The sequence below is a fragment of the Pleurodeles waltl genome, chromosome 9 (genome assembly GCF_031143425.1).
Source record: "Pleurodeles waltl isolate 20211129_DDA chromosome 9, aPleWal1.hap1.20221129, whole genome shotgun sequence".
NCBI classification, from domain to species: Eukaryota; Metazoa; Chordata; class Amphibia; order Caudata; family Salamandridae; genus Pleurodeles; species Pleurodeles waltl.
The window spans coordinates 287,924,599-287,952,205 of NC_090448.1; the positions used below are offsets into that span (position 1 = coordinate 287,924,599).

A 27,607-nucleotide genomic window follows, 5' to 3' on the forward strand; every position below is an offset into this window, starting at 1 on the left:
GGGTTGCAGCGCAAATGTATCACTTCTCTAAATCTCAGAAACCAATCACCCTTTAAAGAAGAAAATGATTAGTAATCTTCCCGCGTTAAATCAACCGCTACTTCAAGGGAAACATTTACATATTGTTCCATCTCATGTTTTCCAGTCTGGCAGGCTCATAATTGGCTCTCACGCAGTCTAGTTCCAAAACATACCAAGAAAACAGAACGCGACTCTGCAGCTAAAAGGTTTAGATGGGTTAGGGGGCTACTCACAGTCATGATTCTCGAGTAGTATTGGGGTTTTGGTTACTAACTGGACTTGCTGGCGCCAACAGAGAATAAAGAGGTATCCTGGTTTATGGTTAGGATGTTATGGACCTTTCAACAGTGATAACTCGGGAACAATAACTTGTTCCGAATACTACATAACTAATACACGGAAAACGTATCCAATATATCCTGTGAATTGAAGGTGAGAGAAGCTAATCCATAAAGTTTCCCCCAAATTAAAAAAACTGGCAATACAGTATAAGGCAAAATAAAACGTTTGAGATCATCAGTATACACTCCATGTCCAACTGTGTTACAGACACATGGGTGCACTATCAGAGTGTAGGGCAGGTTGAAAGATCTGTGCAAGCTCACCAGGAAGCCTACTCCTTCTATACAGTGGACAGAACGTTTACACTCCCAAAATGCAGATTCAGCTCTGGTTTCTCTTATTCTGTAGTGACTATCCACGCTGAAGTTCCTCATGACGACTTGAGCAGGTTCTCTTGTTGCGTTAATGTGCATCTAAGTCTGTCTGCTGAATCTTGAGGCCTGAGCATCCATGGGCACTCCAGCAAGAAGTATTAAAGAAAGAGAACGGAAACAGGGATTCTTTGTACTCCCATACTTCTTCCTAGCCTCAGAGAGGAAGGGTAAAAGGAGGCCTTGATAGGTAACTATCCTCCCAGCTGGTACTTCAGAATATCATCAAGGTGACGATAAGGCACTGGATAGGTACGTAACTCAAGCTGGGATCACTGACATAAAGCCAAAGTACAATCAGGTGGCATGCCACCTTCTAATTTTGTATCCCTATCAGATTACAGGAAGAATCATCCTCCTGAGCAGGTTTAGAGGCTGATCAAACTACAGGGGCAGGGAAGCAACAAACAGTTAAACGAATATGAACTGGTACCTCACAGGCAATGCTTCCTAAGTGGAGTTGTGTTGTAGGTAGGTATACCAGAAACCGGTGCTGAACAGGCAAAACCTGTTTCATTCAGTTGTTGTTGTTGTTGTTGTTGTTGTTGTTGTAGGGTACCTATCTGGTTTAAATGTGTATTACAGCTCAGAATGCCGACACAGATGAAACTACTAAACTGTCTTCAAAGCCTGGCTGACAGACTACTCAGAGGAAAGAGAGTCCTAACGCGTTGCAGGGAACCACCATTGTGTATGATATGCAATGATTCTTCACAGAAGGCATCACCGATATACAGCACAATATCTCTGTGCATTCCAATCATAAGGACCAACACAGAGCATTCCTCCAAGAAGACGTCACTGTAATAGGGAGGCACTCAGATTCTCACAACATGCCCATTTCATGACCTTGTGAGGCGCACCAACAAAAGCAGCAGTTCAGACAGGATACTTAACTGTCCACACAGACTACTGACTGATTCACAGTCTGCGAGTGATCATGCCCACCCCTTATACACAGATATTTTCACATCCAGGCAGAGTATAAACTGGAAAATGTGTATTCATGCAACCTGGATGAACCTAACCTCTGCCTTAAGGCCTTACCTCTGGACTGAATCCCTTTGTGAATTCCTTCATTCGGGCCAAAGTATACCCAAGGTCCACACCACCACAGTTCAGAAGCACACTCAAAAGTGCATGTGTAGCACAAGAGTTTGGAATTAACTGAAAAAGGAGAGAACAGATATTTACTGCACCTCAAAACATGCAAATATATTTAAGTGACAAATACAGAATCGTATAAAGACACAATTTGGGTGGGCATTAACTAGCAATCATTCCAAGCAGAGGCTGGGTGAGACCATGCATCTTCTCTGCATCAAACTTTGTGAAAACATATGTTGTCTCGGTTCATCCCTGTATAGCTGATGCTTCCCACTCAATGTTAACAAAGATGTTTTTCTCAACACATGTCTATCTCCGTGAATATCACAACCTAAATTACAGCAAAACTGACAAGAAAACCATGTACACCTTCAACACATCAACCAGCATCCACATACCACGAGAACAAATGCACTCACACAACTGCAGAGCAAAAATCGGTTTCACAATCTACATAAACCTGGTAACACAAAACCATTGTACATCAGAAAAACGAAAATCTCCTTTATAACCGGGGCACTCCACCCCTCCCACACCCAAGTCAAATGCAACATGCAGTCTATGTGCTTTGCTTTTGACCAATGCATATGATGTGCTATTGTGAAACTGACGTTCACTATATGTAAGGAAATACCTCCTTGCCATGGTTACCCCCTGACGTTTTGCCTTTGCTGATGCTATGTTTTGATTTGAAAGTGTGCTGAGGCCTGCTAACCAGACCCCAGCACCAGTGTTCTTTCCCTAACCTGTACTTTTGTTTACACAATTGGCACACCCTGGCATCCAGGTAAGTCCCTTGTAACTGGTACCTCTGGTACCAAGGGCCCTGATGCCAGGGAAGGTCTCTAAGGGCTGCAGCATGTCTTATGCCACCCTGGGGACCCCTCACTCAGCACAGACACACTGCTTGCCAGCTTGTGTGTGCTGGTGAGGACAAAACGAGCAAGTCGACATGGCACTCCCCTCAGGGTGCCATGCCAACCACACACTGCCTATGCAGTATAGATAAGTCACCCCTCTAGCAGGCCTTACAGCCCTAAGGCAGGGTGCACTATACCATAGGTGAGGGCACCAGTGCATGAGCACTGTGCCCCTACAGTGTCTAAGCAAAACCTTAGACATTGTAAGTGCAGGGTAGCCATAAGAGTATATGGTCTGGGAGTCTGTCAAACACGAACTCCACAACACCATAATGGCTACACCAAAAATGGGAAGTTTGGTATCAAACTTCTCAGCACAATAAATGCACACGGATGCCAGTGTACATTTTATTGTAACATACACCCCAGAGGGCACCTTAGAGGTGCCCCCTGAAACCTTAACCAACTACCCGTGTAGGCCGACTGGTTTTAGCAGCCTGCCACACTCGAGACATGTTGCTGGCCACATGGGGAGAGTGCCTTTGTCACTCTGTGGCTAGTAACAAAGCCTGTACTGGGTGGAGATGCTTATCACCTCCCCCTTGCAGGACTGTAACACCTGGCCTCAAAGGCTCACCCCCTTTGTTACAGCACCACAGGGCACTCCAGCTAGTGGAGTTGCCCGCCCCCTCCGGCCACGGCCCCACTTTTGGCGGCAAGGCCCGAGGAGATAATGAGAAAAACAAGGAGTCGTCACTGGCCAGTCAGGACAGCCCCAAAGGCAACCTGAGCTGAGGTGACTCTGACTTTTAGATCTTGCAGATGGAGGATTCCCCCAATAAGGATAGGAATGTGACCCCCTCCCCTTGGGAGGAGGCACAAAGAGGGTGTACCCACCCTCAGGGCTAGTAGCCATTGTCTACTAACCCCCCCAGACCTAAACACGCCCTTAAATTTAGTATTTAAGGGCTCCCCTGAACCTAGGAACTCAGATTCCTGCAACCTAAGAAGAAGAGGACTGCTAAACTGAAAAACCCTGCAGAGAAGACGGAGACACTAACTGCTTTGGCCCCAGCTCTACCGGCCTGTCTCCCCACTTCTAAAGACACTGCTCCAGCGACGCTCTCCCCAGGGACCAGCGACCTCTGAATCCTCAGAGGACTGCCTTGCTCTAGAAGGACCAAGAAACTCCGGAGGACAGCGGCTCTGTTCATACAAGACTGCAACTTTGTTACAAAGGAGCAACTTTAAACAACTTGCGTTTCCCGCCGGATGCGTGAGACTTGACACTCTGCACTCGACGCCCCCGGCTCGACTTGTGGAGAACAACCACTTCAGGGAGGACTCCCCAGCGACAGCGAGACCGTGAGTAGCCAGAGTTGACCCCCCTGAGACCCCACAGCGACGCCTGCAGAGGGAATCCCGCGGCTCCCCCTGACCGCGACTGCCTGCTTCTAAGAACCAGACGCCTGGTAGGGACACTGCACCCGCAGCCCCCAGGACCTGAAGGATCAGAACTCCAGTGCAGGAGTGACCCCCAGGAGGTCCTCTCCCTTGCCCAGGTGGTGGCTACCCCGAGGAGCCCCCCCCTTGCCTGCCTGCATCGCTGAAGAGACCCCTTGGTCTTCCATTGATTTACATTGGAAACCCGACGCGTGTTTGCACACTGCACCCGGCCTCCCCCGTGCTGCTGAGGGTGTACTTTCTGTGCTATTGTGCCCCCCACCGGTGCCCTACAAAACCCCCCTGGTCTGCCCTCCAAAGACACGGGTACTTACCTGCTGGCAGACTGGAACCGGGGCACCCCCTTCTCCATTGAAGCCTATGTGTTTTGGGCACCAATTTGAACTCTGCACCTGACCGGCCCTGAGCTGCTGGTGTGGTAACTTTGGGGTTGCTCTGAACCCCCAACGGTGGGCTACTTTGGACCCAAACTTGAACCCCGTAGGTGGTTTACTTACCTGCAAGAACTAACAAACTCTTATTCCCCCTACGAACTGTGAAAAGTGCACTGTGTCTAGTTTTAAAATAGCTATATGTGATTTATTTGAAAAGTATATATGCTATTGTGATTATTCAAAGTTCCTAAAGTACTTACCTGCAATACCTTTCATTTGAAGTATTACATGTAAAATTTGAACCTGTGGTTCTAAAAATATATTTTCTTAGTTTATTTTTCTATACAAAAACCTATTGGCCTGGAATTGTGTGTTCCTCATTTATTGCTTGTGTATGTACAACAAATGCTTAACACTACTCCTTTGATAAGCCTACTGCTCGACCACACTACCACAAAATAGTGGCAAAAAGAGATAATACTAATGCTCTATGTTACCTCTAAGGGGAACCCTTGGACTCTGTGCATACTATTCCTTACTTTGAAATAGTGCATACAGAGCCAACCTTCTACACTATAGTTAATTGTATTTTACAGAGGAGCAAAATAATTATCCTTTTCAAAATAATGATGATAGATCTGCATTTCAAACTTAATAAAATTAAAAGAAGTCAAAGAGATATACTGGTAGACAATATTAACCCGCCAGTTGGTATGCCTTTAGAATAGCAATAACAACCACCAATAATAGGGATTTTGATAAGAAGAACCAACAAGTAGCTCATAATGAATACAGAGCTCTACTCCATGGAAGACACCCAGCAGGTGCAGAAACTAGATTCGATCTTTCAACAATTGGCTGTACTATCAAAAAAATATATATATTTTACCAAAATCCCAGCTTCATACAAAAGTGCAGCCATGAAAGGGCCCCAAAAACGATCGAGAGTCTACTGGTTAAGACAATTCCCATTTGCACATCATATTTGGCCTTGGACAATCTGGAAACCTTTTATGCACTCACAGACAATACCCCTCTCTGAACGCTCTACTTTCTATTCACTTTTGGACATGCTGTATTTAGGAAAATGCCTCTTTTTGACATGGTTACACCCCCCCCACACTTTTTGCCTTGTACGTGATGTGATTTCGACCGAAAGTGCACTGGGTTACTGCCAACCAGGTCTCCAGTGCCAGATCTATTTCCCAAAAATGCATAATTGTTTCCACAACTGGCAAATCCTTTAGCACCTTCTGCAAGTCCCTAGTAAATGGTACCACTGGTACCTAGGGCCTGAGGTACTAAAGAGGATCTCCAAGTGATGCATCATGAATTGTGCCATCCTAAGGGACCACTCACCAAGCACGTTAGGGCGCCATTGCAGGCAGCGTGTCTTGGTACAGACTAAAGTGAAAACACAACATGTCAGAGCCTGTGTGCCACGTCGCTTGACACTGCAGGAAATACAGGGAGTGCAGAATTATTAGGCAAGTTGTATTTTTGAGGATTAATTTTATTATTGAACAACAACCATGTTCTCAATGAACCCAAAAAACTCATTAATATCAAAGCTGAATATTTTTGGAAGTAGTTTTTAGTTTGTTTTTAGTTTTAGCTATTTTAGGGGGATATCTGTGTGTGCAGGTGACTATTACTGTGCATAATTATTAGGCAACTTAACAAAAAAATATATATACCCATTTCAATTATTTATTATTACCAGTGAAACCAATATAACATCTCAACATTCACAAATATACATTTCTGACATTCAAAAACAAAACAAAAACAAATCAGTGACCAATATAGCCACCTTTCTTTGCAAGGACACTCAAAAGCCTGCCATCCATGGATTCTGTCAGTGTTTTGATCTGTTCACCATCAACACTGCGTGCAGCAGCAACCACAGCCTCCCAGACACTGTTCAGAGAGGTGTACTGTTTTCCCTCCTTGTAAATCTCACATTTGATGATGGACCACAGGTTCTCAATGGGGTTCAGATCAGGTGAACAAGGAGGCCATGTCATTAGATTTCCTTCTTTTATACCCTTTCTTGCCAGCCACGCTGTGGAGTACTTGGACGCGTGTGATGGAGCATTGTCCTGCATGAAAATCATGTTTTTCTTGAAGGATGCAGACTTCTTCCTGTACCACTGCTTGAAGAAGGTGTCTTCCAGGAACTGGCAGTAGGACTGGGAGTTGAGCTTGACTCCATCCTCAACCCGAAAAGGCCCCACAAGCTCATCTTTGATGATACCAGCCCAAACCAGTACTCCACCTCCACCTTGCTGGCGTCTGAGTCGGACTGGAGCTCTCTGCCCTTTACCAATCCAGCCACGGGCCCATCCATCTGGCCCATCAAGACTCACTCTCATTTCATCAGTCCATAAAACCTTAGAAAAATCAGTCTTGAGATATTTCTTGGCCCAGTCTTGACGTTTCAGCTTGTGTGTCTTGTTCAGTGGTGGTCGTCTTTCAGCCTTTCTTACCTTGGCCATGTCTCTGAGTATTGCACACCTTGTGCTTTTGGGCACTCCAGTGATGTTGCAGCTCTGAAATATGGCCAAACTGGTAGCAAGTGGCATCGTGGCAGCTGCACGCTTGACTTTTCTCAGTTCATGGGCAGTTATTTTGCGCCTTGGTTTTTCCACACGCTTCTTGCGACCCTGTTGACTATTTTGAATGAAACGCTTGATTGTTCGATGATCACGCTTCAGAAGCTTTGCAATTTTAAGAGTGCTGCATCCCTCTGCAAGATATCTCACTATTTTTGACTTTTCTGAGCCTGTCAAGTCCTTCTTTTGACCCATTTTGCCAAAGGAAAGGAAGTTGCCTAATAATTATGCACACCTGATATAGGGTGTTGATGTCATTAGACCACACCCCTTCTCATTACAGAGATGCACATCACCTAATATGCTTAATTGGTAGTAGGCTTTCGAACCTATACAGCTTGGAGTAAGACAACATGCATAAAGAGGATGATGTGGTCAAAATACTAATTTGCCTAATAATTCTGCACTCCCTGTATATGTAAGTCACCCCTACAGCAGGTCTTCCAGCCCTAAGGCAGGGTGCATTATATTACACGTGAAAGCATATCTGCAAGAGCAGATTTGCCCTTGCTATGTGTTAGCGATTCTTGGACGTAGTAAGTGGGCTGTGAAGCCATTTTGAAGTACATTTGCTGGACACTTGTCAATAAGAATTCCCTAGCTACATGATGGCTTCACTGAAGATAGGGATGTTTGGTATCAAACATCTTGTATTGATAAACCCACACTGATCCCAGTGATGGCTTGATCAATATATGCTCCCAGAGGGCACCTTAGAGGTGCCCCCTGAAAACCTATCAGCCTCTGGTACGTTTGCTCACTAGTCTGAGCCAGCCTGCCACCTCCAGACAAGAGTATGGCCGTCTAAGGTGAGGTCCTTTGCTTTCAGGCGGTCAGCAACAAAGCCTGCTCTGGGAAGGGTGTTACCTGAAGCCACCACTACACCAGTCACCTACAGCCCGAGTTGAACTTGCCCACCTGTGCCAACAAGGTTCTCCAGCCCTCCAGAATTGTTTCAGCCCTCCTGGACTCCACAAGAACACTTGCAGTCTCCGCACGCAGCCCCCTTCCACCGCGACCTCTCCGGTAAGGAAAACCCAACATCTAAAGACACCTCTGCACCCATCTCCCCTGGGCCATGGAGAAGAGGACCAAATGTGCTTACCTGTGCGTGAGCACCGGGAAGCCTGAGCTTCACTGTTGGTTTAGCTCGACTGGCTCCCTAGCCAGAGGCTGCAGCCTTTCTTTGCAGTGATCGATCTCCATTGAAACACAGTGGGCATCCAATGCTGTTTTGCACCCTGCACAAGGCAGCCCTCGTGCCGCTGGTGGTGTACTGCTGGTGCTGCCTTGGACCTTGCCCACCACTCACCTTAACTCCTGCAGATTGGTCTTGTAAGTCGCTGTACTATACCTGTTTCCAGAACTTGTTTTTCCACCCATAGGATAACAACGCAGGACTCAGAAATTGCACTATGTGCCCATTTTTTAAAGTGAAAAGAATTATAATTAAAAACGTAGTTACATGGACAATTTTTCTCGGATGCCTAAACGTATATAAAGATACTTGCTATTTTTATAAATTGATGTGGATCTTCTTCTTGAGTCGTGCCTTTTATTTATTGGCTATTGTATGTATTTGTCGATGTCTTCACTCCTCTGTGTCTTGCACTCCTCGACCACACTACCTCCAAATAGAGCACTTTGGGATTGCATAGCAAGCCCCTGTCCAGTCATAGGGGAACCCCTGGACTCTTTACACTGTATACCTAGTTATTGATACACCACATAGAGAGCCAGCTTCCTACACAATAACTCTGCATGCTTACAGGGTAATGGGCCGACATTTTGATGCGCTCTCTATCCATGACTCTAGGGGGGGGGGAAAAAAAAAGGGAAAGTGAAAAGGGATCGCCACCAGCAGGGTGATTCAATGCCAGTGTCCTAGAAGACAGCCAAGGGAAGGGCACATAGGCCCCCCATGATGGATGGTCACTTAAGTCAGAATTATAAGATCTGGAGGAATAATATTGGACTGTATACTTTTCACGTTAGAATTACAAGGCAACGTAAGGAATTGCCAATCAAGTCAAACCCACAATAACCGATTTCTCGGATAATCCCTCACTGCTTAATGGACATTGGTGTTTAACACACAGTGGGGCGGCTGTCCCACCCCACGAGTTAGCATCATCTCAACTCCAGAGTTAGGGCAACACCAGCCAACTTCCAAGGCAACTTGCAAAGAGAGTCATTGACCCCTAATCTTGGCAACAGTGTATGCTAGTGACTCCCTTATTGTGGAAGGAAGAAGAGGATCACCTCTACATAACATATGGCAAATTTGCAGTACACAGGTAGCTGGGAAGCAGGAATCCTAGTAATGGCTAGAATCTGATAAAGGCACTGTTGGGCACAGCTAGTACATACACCTTCAGAATAGCCTCTGCAGAGGATGAGAGAAGGACTGTTGAGGGCGATAACTAAAGCGGTGATCCGACTTCCCAATTAAAGTTGTTTCCACTCCACTACTTAGACTTTCTAGTCTGTGAAGCTCTGAAACCGGTACAGTGTTTCAGGATCTGTGACTCAACTAAAGTGAATATGGAACAACATTCTTCTAGGAAAGGTAGGAACTTACCCACCAAACATAGGCCACACCTGAAGCATGGATACTTCCTTGCAAGACATCCTTCCTTACCAATGATGTATCTCACCCCACCCTGGAGGGCATACCATTAAAGTAGAAGGGGATAAGTGAGTCTATTGTTACTGACACTCGAAGGTTCTGGAGGGGTACTGGGTCGGACTGGTCTCATTTCCAGATTTGCAGTCCGAGAAGAGTTCTCAAACTAACAAGTACTTAGCGTTCCCCTTCAATGTCTCCTTTAGACCTAATAATTCCCAGCCTCGTTTCTCAGAATCTGTCACAATTGCAACTCCTTCAAAACCCACTAGTCGATCAGTCTTAAGATTGCTCTCTGACACAAAAACCAAATAGGCAAGATTCAAGCAAAAACCTGGCCCAACTACTGTCCTCAGTGGTTTCACAGTGAAGGAAATATTTGTATGAAAATATTTCACTTCAAAAAGTGCACTGACTTTCACAGTTTTAAGTGCATACGTTTATAATTTTGTTTCTGGAAAAAAAAAATTGGAGCCCTCTCATTTGTCATGTGTTTCCACCTCGCTTTACCAGAGTAAGATCTTTGTTTGGATTGCGAGTTATAGTGCTAACGGTTAAAAGAGGAGCTGTTTACATTTAAATCTGGGAGACTGAACATGGCTTGTCAGCTTGTAATTTTGAACTAGCTTAGAAGCCCTTGTCGAGGTAAGTCATTGTGTGTTTACCACTGCTGTTGAATTTCAACCAGTTTTATAAAAATACTGTATTTGTTCATTCCTGGGCACATTGATTGAACACTTAAAATGTAATACAACTAAGCCATCGTGCAAGATTGGGTAGCAGAAAAGGGTTTTGCCTGAGAATTATTGTTATGGAGTCTTGAGACACTTTCATTCATAGCAAACAGTGAACATGACTGATGCGAGAGATGAGAACACAAGATACATCTTTCAGGAAAAACAATGCAAAGCCACAGAATAAAGATGTACCTAGTACATCAAGAAACCAGCAAAAAGCCTATAGTGTAGCACCACTGTCGGAGGAACCAAGAACATAAGATGGCACATCTCATGGACTTCTGAATAAAAACAGATGTTTCTGTTATTTCAGTAAATAGAGAGATAAAATAGAACCATCAGCCTCCGGCACCCAAAGTTCTTATAACAAACAACTTGAGACCCGTCAATCAATCCACAAACTCACAAGATATTCTCGTCATTCAGCATACCTGGTGAGCAAAGAACATGTTATTGACAATCTCATCATCCATCACAGATGTCTCGTCCACAAGTGTGGACACTTTCCGGCGGGAACGTCGTTCTTCGATCCATTTGAACAGGAAGATGAAACCATACACTGGACTGAGATTAAAAAATAAATAATACAGAAAGTAAGCGTCAACTGGGGGGACAAAATCCAGTGAACATAAACTAAAAAGCATACGCACAACTGCGATTGTTTCCGGATAAATGGCTTCTACAAAACATTTATTTTGTATTAGTTTGGGTATTTCATATAGTGTAAAGCTTGTCATAAAATAATAGCACAATACTTCACAGAAAAATCTTCACTTGCAGCAGAAGCATCTCAAATAAGAGTCGTTTACATAGAACATGGGACTGTAAAGACCAGAATAAAGAAACCAGAATAAAGTGTTGAGGAGGGAGGGAATATTCAAATAGCACAAACTACAAGCTGATATTTATATACTTTCAATTCCAGGCACAAGACGAACAAGTTATGTATTTTTATTTGCGATTTATGTGTCATGCAAAGGACTTTAGGTTAGAAACTATTGTATCCTGGCTCCAAGGTCAGCACCTAGATGCCAGACCCTATCTACAAGTTGTGCATTCAAGTATGGCCCTTGGGCAGGTGATGCTGTTGAAGCAGAGAACGTTACCATGAACAGATATTCAAATGTACCTTCACACTAATTTAAGGTTTTGATCTAAACATCCCCAAAGTCTAGATTTATAATAGTTTAACGCCTCAATTACAATACTTTGCGGAGGGCACTTACTTCTTTAACTTCTGACTTGAACATTGAGTGCAGGGGTTATTTGAACTGAGATAACAAAACAATTCTCAACAAAAGATTCAGATTGCTAATGCTTACTTTGAGACTAAGACGTAAGGTCTACGTTTGATCAAATCTGACATGTTTTAAACTGCTAAACGCAAGATATAAAATGTAGCACATAATTGTATTTCAACCGTAAGGGTTGCCTGTCAGCATATCAAAAACAAAAATATTGCCTGACAAATACCGTGGTCTTACTATTGCTCAGAAACATATCACTCTGCTGGGAGAATGTTTTTTTTCCACTGTTATCATCGATGGGTTATGTTTTTGTTAACAATATTTAGGACAAGTATTTTTTTAAGACAATATTTAGACAACAATGGTGTAATGAAGAGGTAAAATTTACTCAAAAAAATCAATGACGTAAAACATTGAAACTGTGCCTAATTTGCTGAGATAATGTGGCCAAATAAGACTATTTTAAAAGCAACATACCCCGCATCCAATATTAGTCAGCAGGATTACGTATGAATTCTCTCATCTCCAAGTCAATGGACTGGCAGTGAAAAGGTTAGCTTACCCCTGACATTTGCTCTGTAAATCATAAATCTCTTCCACTTGCACCCCTTTCACTCCTGAAAAAGAAGAACAGTCTTAATACAATGAGCGATGGTACTGAAGGAAGCATTGCTGCAGAATTAGACAGGAGTCAAGACTAACTGAAAGATTAATTTACTCATCACCCAACTTTATAGAACATACGTTTGTCATCAAAATCCTTCCAAGTGATCGTGCTTTGAGTAAGATTACCTGGAGGGACTTTATGTGGTGCTCACACTCATATGAAGATCCTGCTCAATACTATCCCGCCAAATAGGAGTTCTTCTACAAAATGGTCAAGCTCCAATGTTCTGTTCTACGTCAGTCAGCCCCCACGATCTCCAAATATCCTTTTTTTGCCTCTGCCAGGGGTGTGAAATTCCTATAGCCTGACCCCCAGGCCATATTGTTTTGGGTCAAGGACAACAAGTTTCCATATTTAGTTCTTCCTCGGGACAAGTAGGCCCAGCCCCCTGTAGCACAAACCCTTAAGCTGTCAGTTTACCAGGAAGGAAATGTCTGCAGTTGAGTTAATATTTATAGCTATATGTTAATGCTAGTGGAACTTGTATTTATGGTTCATTAATGAAAAGCCTTTATTATTAGAGTAAGCGCTCTAAATAAACGTTTTAAGGTCAAGCTGCACTACTGACAGTGGTTCCAGTAAAAATAAAAGAATTAAAAAAATTTTTACATACATGTTTCAAAGGTTTAACAATATGAGGCTATGTGTAATGCTGCCAGAATGTTCCATGATTAGATGCAAATGTTTGCAGAAGCTTCTAAGCAGGATTGATGATTCTTTCAAAATAAAATGTTCAGAATAAAAAATCCAATTAGGAAAAAAAGTTGCGCTAAATTACATTTATTAAAAAGGTGCTGATTAATTCTAGTATTTAAAAAAATATTCATAATGGAAAACCAGTGTAACCATTTTCAACAAGATTATGGGAAACATGAAAATAAACAAGCAATGGTAAAGCCAACTGATCCGACATTGGTTTTCAGTCTTTGTTTTTTTCAGTGCATGTCTTGTTTTGTCATGGCTTTAGTAACACTTTATTGGGTTTTTTAAAAATCTTATTATCTAACAGTTTCTCAGTGCACAGAAATTGGTACAATCTTGGACGAGTAATTTGAAATATTGCAAAGAAAAGTTACAATATCATTATAATTGTGATTAATACCACACAACTATATGGACTGCATACTTACATTTCTGACCTAGAACAAGTACTATTTGCATTAGGCACACTCCCAGTCCACAAATGCCACCCTAACCCCTCATAGTGACCATTCATGTTTCCCTGTAAGCACTCCATAGGTTTCATACTTTCTCATTTTTTCTCTGATAGCCTCAACTTTGTTATATCACCTGCTTCGCTCGCTGGCACCAGTCTAAAACATTCTCCCAATTTTGGACACTTGGGGGGTCTGTTCGTTCCACACCCATTCACAATGTTCCCCTTAGTCAACCTGACTGCTAAAATTAAAACCAGATCCTCTGATATCTGGGCCACACTTTATCTCCTGTTATGCGTAGTACATACTACCTGGCCTCCAGTGGTACAGTGAGAACCATGACTTGGGCCATAATTTATGCCATCCCCTTCCAGTATTGCTGAATTATAGGGCATTCCTAGAGGATACGGAAAAAGGACAGCACCCTAACACACCTAGCACACAGATCTGAGTCTTACCACTCAAGAAACACTTTGTTGCGAGAGATGCCAGGCCCTCACCACTGTAACAAACATTGGCAAAAAGCACAAAAAAATATATGTATATGGTATAGGTCTTTTTATTTGTGTCTTTCATGAATTCACACAAATTTACAGAAGTAGACCAGGAAATTGGACTTCTAGAAAGTATTTGTGAACTGTATTTTAGCACAAGCAAACATGCATGCGTAGATTTGCCAATACAAAAATCTATTGAGTGTTTACAAGTCCACTTTCCCTTTGACCACTTTTCACAACCCTGGAAGAACTTCTACTTCTGTCCTTGTCAGGAGTACATTTCCAACCTCTCTGAACATGGGAAAAGATTAGAGAAGGGCTGGTGAAAATCCTCAAAAAGTACAAGTTAGTGGGTTTATATCAACTCAAAGGCATTCCAGCCCTGGAACTATTACTTACTTGTTACTCCATACCCAATAAGTAGATCTTCAGAAAGGTGCCGAAAAGAGAAAATAGCTATAGAAGGGCTTGAAACTGCTGGTATTCATGCCTTGCTATAGCATTATCCCTGTGTAGGAAGCTGGCTCTGTATATTGTATATCAAAATGAGATATAATGTGCACCGAGTCCGGGGGTTCTGCAAAGGTTTAACAGAGGCTAAAGTAGATAATACATATTTATCAATACCACTTTGTTTCAATTTGGCAAATTAAAGGGTTTTCAAGAAAATAGCAAATATCGGTTTTAAAAGTTGACAGTGCAATTTTCAAAGAGAGTTCTGGAGGAAAAGAAAAGTTAGTATAGTTTTTGGGGTTAGTACCAGACTTACAATTCCAGACTCAGGGGTTAGGATGTCCACAGGCCAGGGTTCAAGTTAACCCCAAACACTTACCACCAGCAACACGGGCCAGCCAGGTGCAGAGGTCAAAGTTGCTGTCACATTTAAAATGGATTCCTATGGAGACTGGGGGCACTCGAATAAGATCAGCTAGCAGGCAAGAACCCGCATCTTCAGAAGGCAGACTAGAGGGGTCTAGGTGAACACCGGGGGTTACAGGTCGGCACCAAACACACACCCTAAGCGGCACAGGGGTGGCCGGGTGGAAGCTTATCATTGGGCTCCCAATGCTTCTGAATAGGGGGACCCTTAGGGTCACAAAGATGCTGTAGGCTAGGTCCACGGGGTTGGTTCCGAAAAACCACAGCCTGGACATGGAGGAGGGCTGCCTGCTGAACATTACTGGACCGGTGGTCTGATTCACCAAGGCCAGGGGGCTGCAGGTGTAGGGGTACCTTTAGGTGTCTGGAATCTTCGTTTGGTTCTCTCGAGTTCAGGGGAGTCCTCCAGATTTAGGCTGCAGGCGTCGTCGTGTTGGACAGGAGGGGTGGGGGGGGGGAAATCAGCTTTAGTTGGTTGGGCCACCTGGACATGGGCAGAGGGCGTAGGGTGCAGAGTGGGCAGGACTCCCAGATCCAGGGAGGTTCTGGAGTCCTTTGCTGGAGTTTCTTTCTGGACAGGGCCACTGTCCACAGGAAATCTTGGTCCTCTGGAGTGCAGGCAGTCCTTTTGGGTCTTTTAAGAGGTCGCTGGTCCTGCAGGATGTGTCACCTTTTTGTAGCAGTGCTTCAGAAGCTGGAGACAGGCCTGTAGCACTGGGGCCAAATTAGTTGGTGTCTTCAGTCTTCTCTGCTGGGGGTCAGCTTAGCAGCCCTTCTTTCTTCTTGAGGTCACTAGAAATATGACGACCTAGGTTCAGGGCAACCCTTAAATCCATGATTTAGAGGCGGTATAGGGGTCAGAGGACAGTGGCCAATGGCTCCGGGCCCCGAGGATGACTACACCCTTTCCGGAGTCCACTCCCTTTGGGGGCTGGGCAGAGGAGTGGGGGGTAAACACAGACCTAACCCTATTGGTCCCTGTCCTCCAAACCAAGATGGAGGATTTTGCAAGGAGGGGGTCACTTCAGCTCAAGAGACACCTTAGGGGTGGTCCTAGCAGAAGACACTCCTTGTTTTTCCTAACGTTCCCACCTGACTCGCCTTCAAAAGTGGGGCTTTGTCCCAGGGGAGGGGTGGGGGGTTGGGGTGGGCATCTCCACTAGCTGGAGTGTCCTGGGGCACTGTAACAAGACGAATGAGCCTTTGAAGCTCACAGCCAGGTGTTGCAGTTCCTGCAAGGGGAGGGGGGGGAAGAGTGTGAAGCACCTCCATCCAGTGCAGGCTTTGTTGCTGGCCATAGAGAGCATCAAGGCTCTCACCCCATGTGGTCAGAAACTTGGCCCGAAGTGGCAGGCTGGCACAGACCGGTCAGTCCTGTACTAGAAGTTTGGCTAAAATGCATCTAAGATGCCCCCCGGGTGCATTTTTAAATACATCTAGTGTGGGTTTATTGTGCTGAGAAGTTTGATAACAAACTTACCAGACTTCAGTGGAGTTCATGAAGACAAACTCCCAGCCCATGTTCGTAATATAAACGCGCTGAACTCACAACATCTAAGAATGGACTTAGACACTGTAAGGGCATATTGCTCAGGCTTTCCTCACCTGTGGTATACTGCAACCTGCCTTAGGGCTATAAGGCCTGCTAGAGGGGTGACTTACCTATGCCACAGGCAGTGGTTTGTGGGTATGGTACCCTGAGAGGGATGCCATATCGACTTTGCCTTTTTCTCCCCACCAGCACACACAAGCTGCATTGGCAGTGTGCATGTGTTTGGGGAGGGGTCCGTTAGGGTGGCACAATATATGCTGCAGCCCTTAGGGACCCTTCCTGGTCACAGGGCCCTTGGTACCACTGGTAACTTCTTCAGGGGAAGTAACTATGTGCCAGGGGTGTGCCAATTGTTGAACGAAACACTGGTGCTGGGGCCTGGTTAGCAGGATCCCAGCACACTCTCAAGTTAGCATCAATATCAGGCAAAATGTGTCTGGAGGGGGGAGGTTGGGGGGTGGGAAGAGGGAGGGTAACCATGCCAAAAGGGCACTTCTCTACACCCTGGAATAATAAGAGGCTGTTATCAGTGCTTTTACTTAACAAGATTGCTGGCATAATTTGTCACCGCACTAAATGGTACCAAAGGGATAAGTAGATTATTTTACAGTACAAGTAGTTTTAAGAATCAACCTGTCCCAAGGACAAGTAGATATTCTATTAAGTTCCACATCCTTGCCTTACCCCAAAATTATTATTTTTTGACAGTCCTAATGCCTTTTCAGAAGCATAGACATACACAGAAATGTGACAACAGTGCCTCCCCTAAACAACAACCCAAGCCACATGGGCCAGTACAATAATAAGATTGACAGAATATGGCTTGCAGTTCCTTAATGCTATCAAATAATGCATTACCTTTCAGTGTATACCCAAAAACTGCCTAGTCCCCTTGATTTCACAGACTGACCCTGTTGGTAACAGCAAAGGAGAGGTAATGCTCTTTTACCCATATGTTTTTTTTTAATGTATTTATTTACACAGAAGACTTTCCAATGACAATGCAGGTCAATTTTCAGATCTGTGTCAAATACAGGGAGTGCAGAATTATTAGGCAAGTTGTATTTTTGAGGATTAATTTTATTATTGAACAACAACCATGTTCTCAATGAACCCAAAAAACTCATTAATATCAAAGCTGAATATTTTTGGAAGTAGTTTTTAGTTTGTTTTTAGTTTTAGCTATGTTAGGGGGATATCTGTGTGTGCAGGTGACTATTACTGTGCATAATTATTAGGCAACTTAACAAAAAAAAATATATACCCATTTCAATTATTTATTATTACCAGTGAAACCAATATAACATCTCAACATTCACAAATATACATTTCTGACATTCAAAAACAAAACAAAAACAAATCAGTGACCAATATAGCCACCTTTCTTTGCAAGGACACTCAAAAGCCTGCCATCCATGGATTCTGTCAGTGTTTTGATCTGTTCACCATCAACATTGCGTGCAGCAGCAACCACAGCCTCCCAGACACTGTTCAGAGAGGTGTACTGTTTTCCCTCCTTGTAAATCTCACATTTGATGATGGACCACAGGTTCTCAATGGGGTTCAGATCAGGTGAACAAGGAGGCCATGTCATTAGATTTCCTTCTTTTATACCCTTTCTTGCCAGCCACGCTGTGCAGTACTTGGACGCGTGTGATGGAGCATTGTCCTGCATGAAAATCATGTTTTTCTTGAAGGATGCAGACTTCTTCCTGTACCACTGCTTGAAGAAGGTGTCTTCCAGGAACTGGCAGTAGGACTGGGAGTTGAGCTTGACTCCATCCTCAACCCGAAAAGGCCCCACAAGCTCATCTTTGATGATACCAGCCCAAACCAGTACTCCACCTCCACCTTGCTGGCGTCTGAGTCGGACTGGAGCTCTCTGCCCTTTACCAATCCAGCCACGGGCCCATCCATCTGGCCCATCAAGACTCACTCTCATTTCATCAGTCCATAAAACCTTAGGAAAATCAGTCTTGAGATATTTCTTGGCCCAGTCTTGACGTTTCAGCTTGTGTGTCTTGTTCAGTGGTGGTCGTCTTTCAGCCTTTCTTACCTTGGCCATGTCTCTGAGTATTGCACACCTTGTGCTTTTGGGCACTCCAGTGATGTTGCAGCTCTGAAATATGGCCAAACTGGTGGCAAGTGGCATCGTGGCAGCTGCGCGCTTGACTTTTCTCAGTTCATGGGCAGTTAATTTGCGCCTTGGTTTTTCCACACGCTTCTTGCGACCCTGTTGACTATTTTGAATGAAACGCTTGATTGTTCGATGATCACGCTTCAGAAGCTTTGCAATTTTAAGAGTGCTGCATCCCTCTGCAAGATATCTCACTATTTTTGACTTTTCTGAGCCTGTCAAGTCCTTCTTTTGACCCATTTTGCCAAAGGAAAGGAAGTTGCCTAATAATTATGCACACCTGATATAGGGTGTTGATGTCATTAGACCACACCCCTTCTCATTACAGAGATGCACATCACCTAATATGCTTAATTGGTAGTAGGCTTTCGAGCCTATACAGCTTGGAGTAAGACAACATGCATAAAGAGGATGATGTGGTCAAAATACTCATTTGCCTAATAATTCTGCACTCCCTGTAGAAGTCCACTATCATTATCACACCATTCTTCTTGCACCATAACTTTGGTTAGTACATTCACTGTATATCAGAAGACCTGTATACAGACCGTAAACCATTCCAAAGCAAATTCATAAGGGCTGCCTCTGTGATGGTGAGCTGCAAGTAAGTTTTGTCTATCTGTTGCCTTTGATTGTACCTACATTTGTAAACAAAGTTAGAATAAAGAACTCCATGTATTCCGCCAACCACCTACCCTGATCGACACAAAGGCTCTGCGTAAACTGTTTTTCCATAGTGGTGCTCTAATCACATAACAGATTTTTAAGGCCCACCACATTTCCTAAATTATATACAAAGACTCAAAGATAGGTCCTCAACTCCCAAGGTTTGTTTGGCTTCAGTTGCACTGCCTCATAGCTTGTCCATGTCCCATCTAAGGTATGGCAGAGATGTAAAGCATCCCTTTCTGTCTCTATCTTGTAGTTATTCAATATCAGTTGTTGAAGGTTCAACACAATCGTCGATGGGTCTACAAAGCCTGTGCCAGCCAAAACGCTATTCTCATAAATTGTTCTCCTTTTGCGAAACTATCCATATTTGTGTGCATGGCAGGCTTAGCTGGCACCCTTGCCTTTTTGTTGGCATCCACAACAGCTGGATGACCAAGGGATTTTGGTCAGGGATGTGGAATTCCTATCACCCGACGCCCGGGACATCTTGTTTGGGGTCAAGGGCAACAAGTTTTTATGTTTACTTTGTCCTTGGGACAAGTAGGCCCAACCCCCTGCAGCACAAACCCTTTGGCTGCTTGTTTATAGAGAGTTGAACTCTCTGCAGTTGAGGTAATGTGTTTCCAAAAGATAATGCTGTTCGAACTTGTATTTATGGTTCATTATTTGAAAGCCTTCATTATTAGGGTGCGTGCTGTAAATAAATGTTTTAAGGTCACACTTCACTACTGACGTTGTTCCAGTACAAAACAAAAAAACATGTACACACATGTTTGAAAAGTTTAGGCTAAGAGGCTAAGTATAATGCTCCCAGAATGCTCTCTGATTATATGCAAATGAAGTGTCATTTAGTAAAATGTGTTGATGCATGCTAGTATTTCCCAAAAATATTTCTAATGGAAAATCAGTGTAACCATTTTCAACACGATTATGGGAAGCATGAAAATAAACAAACACTGACAAAGCCAACTGATCTGACATATTTTTATAAGTCTTTTAGTTTCATCAATGCGTGTCTTGTTTTGACATGGCTTTTGTAACACTTTATTGTTGTGGGAGCTACCAGGCCCTCAACATTGTAACAAACATTGGCAAAACCCCCCCCCCAAAAAAGTTTTTGAACTCTTAAAGCCCACGTTGCCACCAGCGGCATAACAAAGGCCCCGCAGCCGCCCTCCAGGGGGCCCCGTCAGCACAGCACCTGCCCTGAGTGAGTCTGGAGAGGGGGCTCCTCCATGTTCTTTGCAAAGGGGCACCCTCCAGTTTCGTTACGTCACTGATTGCCACTGTAGTTCCTGACACTGAACAAAACTACTTTGTGTGGCAATATGCTCCTTGTGGAAGAGCAGAATGCGTTCACTCACAGTAAAGCCAGCCAAAAGAGAGAGAAATAGACGTTTAATAAAAACAAAATGTCTTTGTTAACAACAGACCTAATTAGGGATCAAGACCCACATGTAGGTAGCTTTTTGCATGTTGCAAACAGCGACTTTCGCTGTTTGCGACGTGCAAAAAGCACATTGCGATGCACAAACCCAGTTTTGCGATTCAGTAACCTGGTTACCGAATCACAAAACGGGTTTGCGACTCGCAATTAGTAAGGGGTGTTCCCTTCCTAATTGCAACTTGCAGTGCAATGTAGGATTGTTTTGCGAACGCGGGCGCAAACCAATCGCAGTTTGCACCCATTTCAAATGGGTGCTAACACTTTCGCAAAAGGGAAGGGATCCCCATGGGACCCCTTTCCCATTGTGAATGTCACTGTAAACATTTTTTCAGAGCAAGCAGTGGTCCTGTGGACCACTGCCTGCTCTGAAAAAATGAAACGAAAACGTTTCATTTTTCGTTTTTGTTATGCATCTCGTTTTCCTTTAAGGAAAACGGGCTGCATTACAAAAAAACTGCTTTATTGAAAAGCAGTCACAGACATGGTGGTCTGCTGTCTCCAGCATTCCACCATTCTTGAGGGGGTCGCAAATTGCGACCCACCTCATGATTATTCATGATGTGGGCATTTGCGAAGCCCTTGCGAATCACAGATGGTGTCAAGGACACCATCCTACATTCGGATTTGCGACTCGCAATTTGCCGTTCACAAATCTGAACCTACCTACTTGTGGCCCCAAATTCTTAAAGAAAGTCACAAAAGTGCACCCATGGTATATGTCGTACCCCTATAAAATATTTGTGAACTGTATTTTAGAGTGGGTAAATACGATGTGTAGATTTGCTCATGTGAAAATCTATTGAGCATTTGCAAGTTCATTTTCCCTCCAGCCACTTTCTTCCCAACCCTGGAAGAAGTTCTAATTCTGCCATTGTCAGGAGTAAATGTCCAACCTTTCTTATTATGGGAAAATATTAGAGAGAAGCTGGTAAAAATCTTTAAAAACATGCAGGTTAGTAGGTTTGCAGACTCAAAGGCATTCCAGCCCTGGAACTATTGCTTACTGCTTCCTCCAGCCCCAGTATGCAGATCTGCAGAAAGGTGGCAAAATAAGGAAATTGCTACAGTAGGGATTGAAACTCCAAGTATTCAAGCCCTACTATGGTAGTAGCCCTGGCATAATCAGAGAGGCTATTAATTGCTGCCATAATTTGTCGCCACACTACATGGCACCAAAGGGACAAGTAGATCTTTTTACAGGACAAGTAGATTTGAGAAGCAACCTGTCCCCTGGACAAGTAGATATTTTAATAAATTCCACACCTCTGTTGGTGTATGCATACTTCAATGTGCTACATGTAGCTCACTGGGTTTCGACAAATATAATTGCCTTCTCCAGGTCAACCCTACTTTCCTTGAAGCTAATCAGTGCCATATCCAGTGTAAGTGCTATGGGCTCACAGTAGCTTTCTTACCCTGCGAGATGGCCATCACACCCCCCCTCCTCCATAGTGAGCAAAAACAAATATGAACCTTCCAAGGCATTCCAGAAGACTGCATATACAGCAGCAAAGATTCACAAGGCAAACAAACCAAGTGAACTTCCATTACCTGAGATATTGAGTGTCATCAATTAACACATTACCCCTTGATTCAAACAGCCTTCTACTATCAAGCATCCATACAGTTCACTACTATGCGCCTGTCTGATGAGAAAACCTGTTTCAAATGATATCTTGAACACCAAACTTAAAGGGATCCCAATATGCATTACCAATACACTTGGAGAACTCATACTCACCGAAGTCTTCAACTAAAAGTGTGAATAGACCTAAATGGAAAAACAAAAAACGTTAATAAGAATTTGAAATTAAACAGTTACCTGTTAGCACAAAAGCATCTTAAGGTCTAATAGTACTTGCACTTTGTGCCACAGGCACGTGCAGAAAAAAACTAGGGTACTGAGAATTTTTTTTTAAAAGGAAGGAGTATTGGGGATAAAAAAGCATTTACATGGAACAATAAACACATGGCAAAGCAAAAGAGGCAGAGAAAAAATACAGGGACATAAAGACCATGAGTAATAGAAGGGAGTAACAAACACCATTGGGAATATACTGATGGACAGACAGAGGATGCAAGGTGATATCAAGCAAGAAAGTGCATGAGACGGACAAAAGAATGATGGATACCTAACAGCATAGACTGGGAACCAGGGATACCTGGATGATAAACTAACACAATAGAAATGGGTAAAAGGCAGAAGGTTCATGACATTTGGGCAGGTGACAGAAAGAATATGCAAGCAATGGCTAGATAGAGGGAAAATAGAAAATCGGGGGGGGGGGGGGTGTGGGGGAGGGCCTGCAAGGTATTGCTTGGAAAGCAGAGAAGGTGCAAGTTAAGACTAGGATGCAAAGAAAGTACAAGAAATTCTTAGGACACAGAGTGAACAAAAGGGGGACCAACAGAGAAAGATGATGCAACAGATTGCTAAGTGGACCAAAAATAACAGGCATGTCACAAGGATCACAAAGATGTGAGATGTAGGGTAAGAGACAACTAAAAAGAAATTTGGTTTTGCTGGCAAGTAAGAAAGCTAGCAAGAGGTCAGTAAGGGTAGGCAGAGTGGTGCAGAGGACGGAAGTGAAGGAAAGGTGCTAAACAAAGAGAGCATAAGACTATGGGTGGACGGTAAACTCCGCTCGCTGAGTTTTTCCCATTCTGCACAGAGCTAAAAAAATAAAATAAAAATAAAAAATCTGTAGTGGGGCAGAGTGGAGTTTTTTCCTCGCTCACGCTCGTCAACGGTGAGTTGGCGAGCTCGGGTAAGGAAAATCTTACTCAAGACCACCTCCTGCCGAGATTTCTCAACGCGAGTGGTCACAGAATGGTTGCGACCGCTTGCACTGAGAAACCTTCCGTTCGCATTGAGGTAGCTGCTGCTCGAGTACAAAATCAACTTGAGTGGCAGAAAAGAAGCAGCACCTTAAAGTGCTGCACAGGAAGCCGTTCACACTGAGTTTTCAGCATGGGATAAACGCCCGGCGCTAAAAATCAGGACAAATGGCACAACCTAACACACCCTGCCACTTGCGGAACTCCGCGTAGCACAGCACAGTTTTTGGGCACTTCGCGGAGTTCCACAACTCCACGAACTCCGCCCAGGTCTACGTAAGACATGGCAACTGAGAATCTAAAGCATCAACTGATGGCACGGAAGGAGGAAAAATTATGCAAGGAGACATCGCTTGAAAGATTTAAAAGAACACAGAGAAGGTATGGGGTAAACAAACATTGGAAAAGCCAATAGGTGTCACCTATGCAATAGATATTGGCTTTGCCAATGTGTTTCAGCAATGTTGTACACCATGGCTACTTTTCAGTAGTGATTAAAGATAGGGGCGTAGGAGAGTGGCATGGAGTGGTCTAGTGTCATGGCATAGTGTAGAGTATCATGGAGGGAGTAGAGTGGGGTGTCCTAGAGCGCAGTGGTGTGGAGTAGGGTTGTGGTGTATAGAGGAGTAAAGTTGAGTGGACTGGAATAGAGGGAATTACGTACCGTGAAGTAGAGTGTTGTGGCACAGGGTGGAATAGACTGTCGTGGAGTGGCACAGAGTGTTATTGAATGGAGCTGCAGAAAGTGTCATGGAGTGTTGTGGGAGAAACAGTGTGTTGTGGAGTGAGGGGTGGGGCGTGGAGGGGCATACGGTATCACAGTAGAGTGGAATAAAGTGATGTGGAGTGGCACAGAGGGAGTGTCATGCAGTGGAGTGGAGTGGCATAGAGTAGAGTGGAGTAACGTAGCATAGAGTGGAGTAAACTGTGATAGAGTGGAGCGTTGTCAAGTGCGGCAAAGAGCGGACGAGAGTACAGCATTTGTGGTAATGGAGTAGTGGAGAGGCCTGTCAGTGTAGAGTGGCATGTCAGAACAGAGTGATGCATGGGTGTCCATAGTGGTCTCCTTCTCTCTGGGAAGACAAATTAAAACAGGGATTCCGGTTCCAGATGACATTGTGTTGAGTTGGTTCCTGCTCTTCCTCACAGGTTTTCGTTCCCTCTTTGTCAGAGGTACATCTGCTGAGGGTGGATCCCAGTACAGCCTTTGACCTTGTGATGTCACACCTTTCGGGCTAGGGCCCTGCATGTAACATGCCTCCTTACCCAAAGGCTCCATTGCCAAAGGGGTCCCTCCATTTTCCTCCTTCACACAGGACTTCAGTTGTGCAAGACTGCCAGCATAAACACAGGCAAGTGTTGAAACACTGCATGAGCGGGAGCTAGAGTGGATGCCCTTTGGTGCAAGGTTGGCATTTACTTTGAGTACTCCTTCAAGGATTGCCGTAAGCCTCGCTAGCTTGTCAATCACGTCCTTGCAGGAACAAACGGCGAAGTTGTTGTCCTTGCTGGCTTGTACTTGGGTAATCGGAGAGTTTAGTTTTTCAAGCTTGTCATCAATACCCGTGGCAAAAACTGCCATGGTATTCGGCAAATCAACTTGAACGTCCATTTCGTTGGCGTGGTGATTAAGAGCAGCAACTATTGCTTGAATGGAGCCCAAGATGACAATCCACAGTTTATTTGTGTCAATTGGGCTTTATCATGCTGCTCTCTTGGCCCCGCCCTGTCCTTATTTGGCTCTACCAACATGTCTGAGCTGACGGCCTCCTTTGCGTGGCATGTATACTGCTTCCACACCTGCCACCTGTCTGGAAGGCCGGGCCCTCTACTTTGACAACTTTATACTCCGGGAAGAAGAAGTATGCATGCTGGACGGCACCTGGATCATCGAAGCAGTGAGTGTTCACACTCTGACGACAACTGGATGATATGGTGGGCTGCTGTAGGCTCCAGGCCCTTTATTATCTAGTCAGGCAAATCCTATGTAACTGTCCCAAAAGAGGGTGGGAGGGGGCGTAAGTTCTTTAGAATGACTGCTTTTGGGGTTAAGGGAACACAGGGAACTTCTCCTGTTGGAGTTACATTGTGTCCCTTATGCGAATGGCCTGATGTAATGCCCAGTTCTGCTGGATTAATAGCGGCAACACTCCTTATGTCTAAGCGGTTGACATCACTTGCCCCAGACACAGGACTTCCATTTCCAGCTGTGCTCAGAGATTGTAAGAAATCTGATACCTTGGTTAATTAACTCATCCTAAGTGGCGTCATTTGAAAGCTTAGAGCAATAATAGACCTGGGCCAGAGTTTACACTTATGTTGTGATTTTTTTGGCATCCAATGCCCTCCTTCCCCCACAGTCCGGACCAGTACAGTGTCAGCACAGTTGCCTTGTTACTTAATACTCTATAAATGCAGGGGGGGGTGGGAGGGGGGCTTGGACCTCTTGTTTCACAAGCCATCAGGCACCCCCAATTTCTCTCACCCCGGCTGGACACCACCTATCCCTTGTGTGTGGTATCACGGGGTGGAAGGGTGGAGGGGACGTGGGGCAAGAGCATGCTGTCTCACCACTTCATTACTGTGTGCTTACTTGTCGAATCTTGCTGATCCTGGTTGTGTCCCCCAGCCGTCACTTCAGGGCAATTCACTGCCACCACCTCTGTCCTGCTGTCTGGCTGCTCCCTGTGTCTGCTACTCCCTGGCAAAAAAGTGCAGCTGGGGTGAAGAAACAGGGAGGCCACCGCTGTTACGACGGCATTGAAGGGGCGGCAGTAACAGCTGCGGCTGTATCAGCAGCTCTCCAACTTCTCTTTAAGGCCAGGACGTCGCAGGGAGACCATACGCTGGTTGCGGCCACTGGTCACACACCCACTGCCACAGCATGCCTCATGCTTCTTCCAGGGCACACAGTCTCTGAATTCTGTCATGTAAGGGACACAAAGGGAACTGCAAGCCAATACCACAGAAGTCCATATGTCATGGTGTGGGGTGAATCAGATCTGATTGGTCTGAGGTGGATCGGATTGAGTGGGGTGGACTGGGGCAAATTGTTCTGGATTGGAGTGGACTGGGGCAAAATGTTCTGGATTGGAGTAAAGCAGATTGTTTTCTATTGTTGGAGGCAGATTTGAGCAGGGCAGATGGGAGGGGGGAGATGGGAGTTGGGCATTTTCTTTTGGATTGGGGCATACTGAAGTGGGGCAGATTATTTTGGACTGCAGTGCAGCACATTGTTTTGGATTGGAGTGATGCAGATTAGATTGGGGTGGTGTGGGATGGAGTGGACTGCTTTGGGTGAGTGGTTTGGATTGTAGTGGGGTGGACTGGTGTGAATTGTAGTGGCGAAGATTAGGGTGTACAGCACGATTATGCGTTAAAGAATCATTTCAGAAATTACACATAATTAAGAAACAATATCATTTTGCAATATTTTGAACAAAATAATCATGTTTTGAGAAAAGCTCCCAGGAGCAAAAACAAGAAAACACGAGTGCCAAGTAAGCTAAGAAGACGTGGCAAAAAAAAAAAAAAAAAAGGAATTAACCTACAAAAAACAAACTTTGCAATTTTGTTTGTCCTGCTAGGCACGTTTTTTCCAGTCACAAGCCTTCTGTTTGCAGGGCACTGGAACTTAAAAAGAACAACATAGTACCTCAATCACTTTGTGAGCAGCAGACGGGCACTGATTAAGTTGAATCAATCAGTGCTTGATCCCAGCTCCACACAGACAAACGGAAATGATACTTGAACAGCAGCGACTCATTACGAGGCTGTAATGAAAAGTGTCACACAAGCCAACAAATGGGAAGCAACTGGCAGGCTTGTATAAAACAAAGTATTGCGAGAGAGATGCATGCGCTAGCGCATGCACTCGCAGACTCGACCCTAAAAAAGGATGGCATGGCTACTGTGGGTTAGTAGGTAATAACCTGCCACCAGCCCAGCAGTGAGCCCTAACAGGCCTCCGCTCCAGATGTGTGTCCTGACTAGGACC

At 44.5% G+C, this 27,607-nt stretch overlaps 1 protein-coding gene across 1 annotated transcript in view; it reads right to left on the reverse strand.

Annotated features, from left to right (window-relative positions):
* Nucleotides 1–27,607, reverse strand: part of BAP1 (BRCA1 associated deubiquitinase 1) — a 174,739-nt gene that overhangs the window by 145,347 nt on the left and 1,785 nt on the right. Inside the window, exons 2-5 of the mRNA XM_069206738.1 lie at nt 22,514–22,543; nt 12,327–12,381; nt 10,949–11,081; nt 1,782–1,901 (exon numbers count right to left, since the gene is read on the reverse strand). Of these exons, the coding sequence (XP_069062839.1) occupies nt 1,782–1,901; nt 10,949–11,081; nt 12,327–12,381; nt 22,514–22,543 (338 nt within the window). The remainder of the gene's footprint in view (nt 1–1,781; nt 1,902–10,948; nt 11,082–12,326; nt 12,382–22,513; nt 22,544–27,607) is intronic.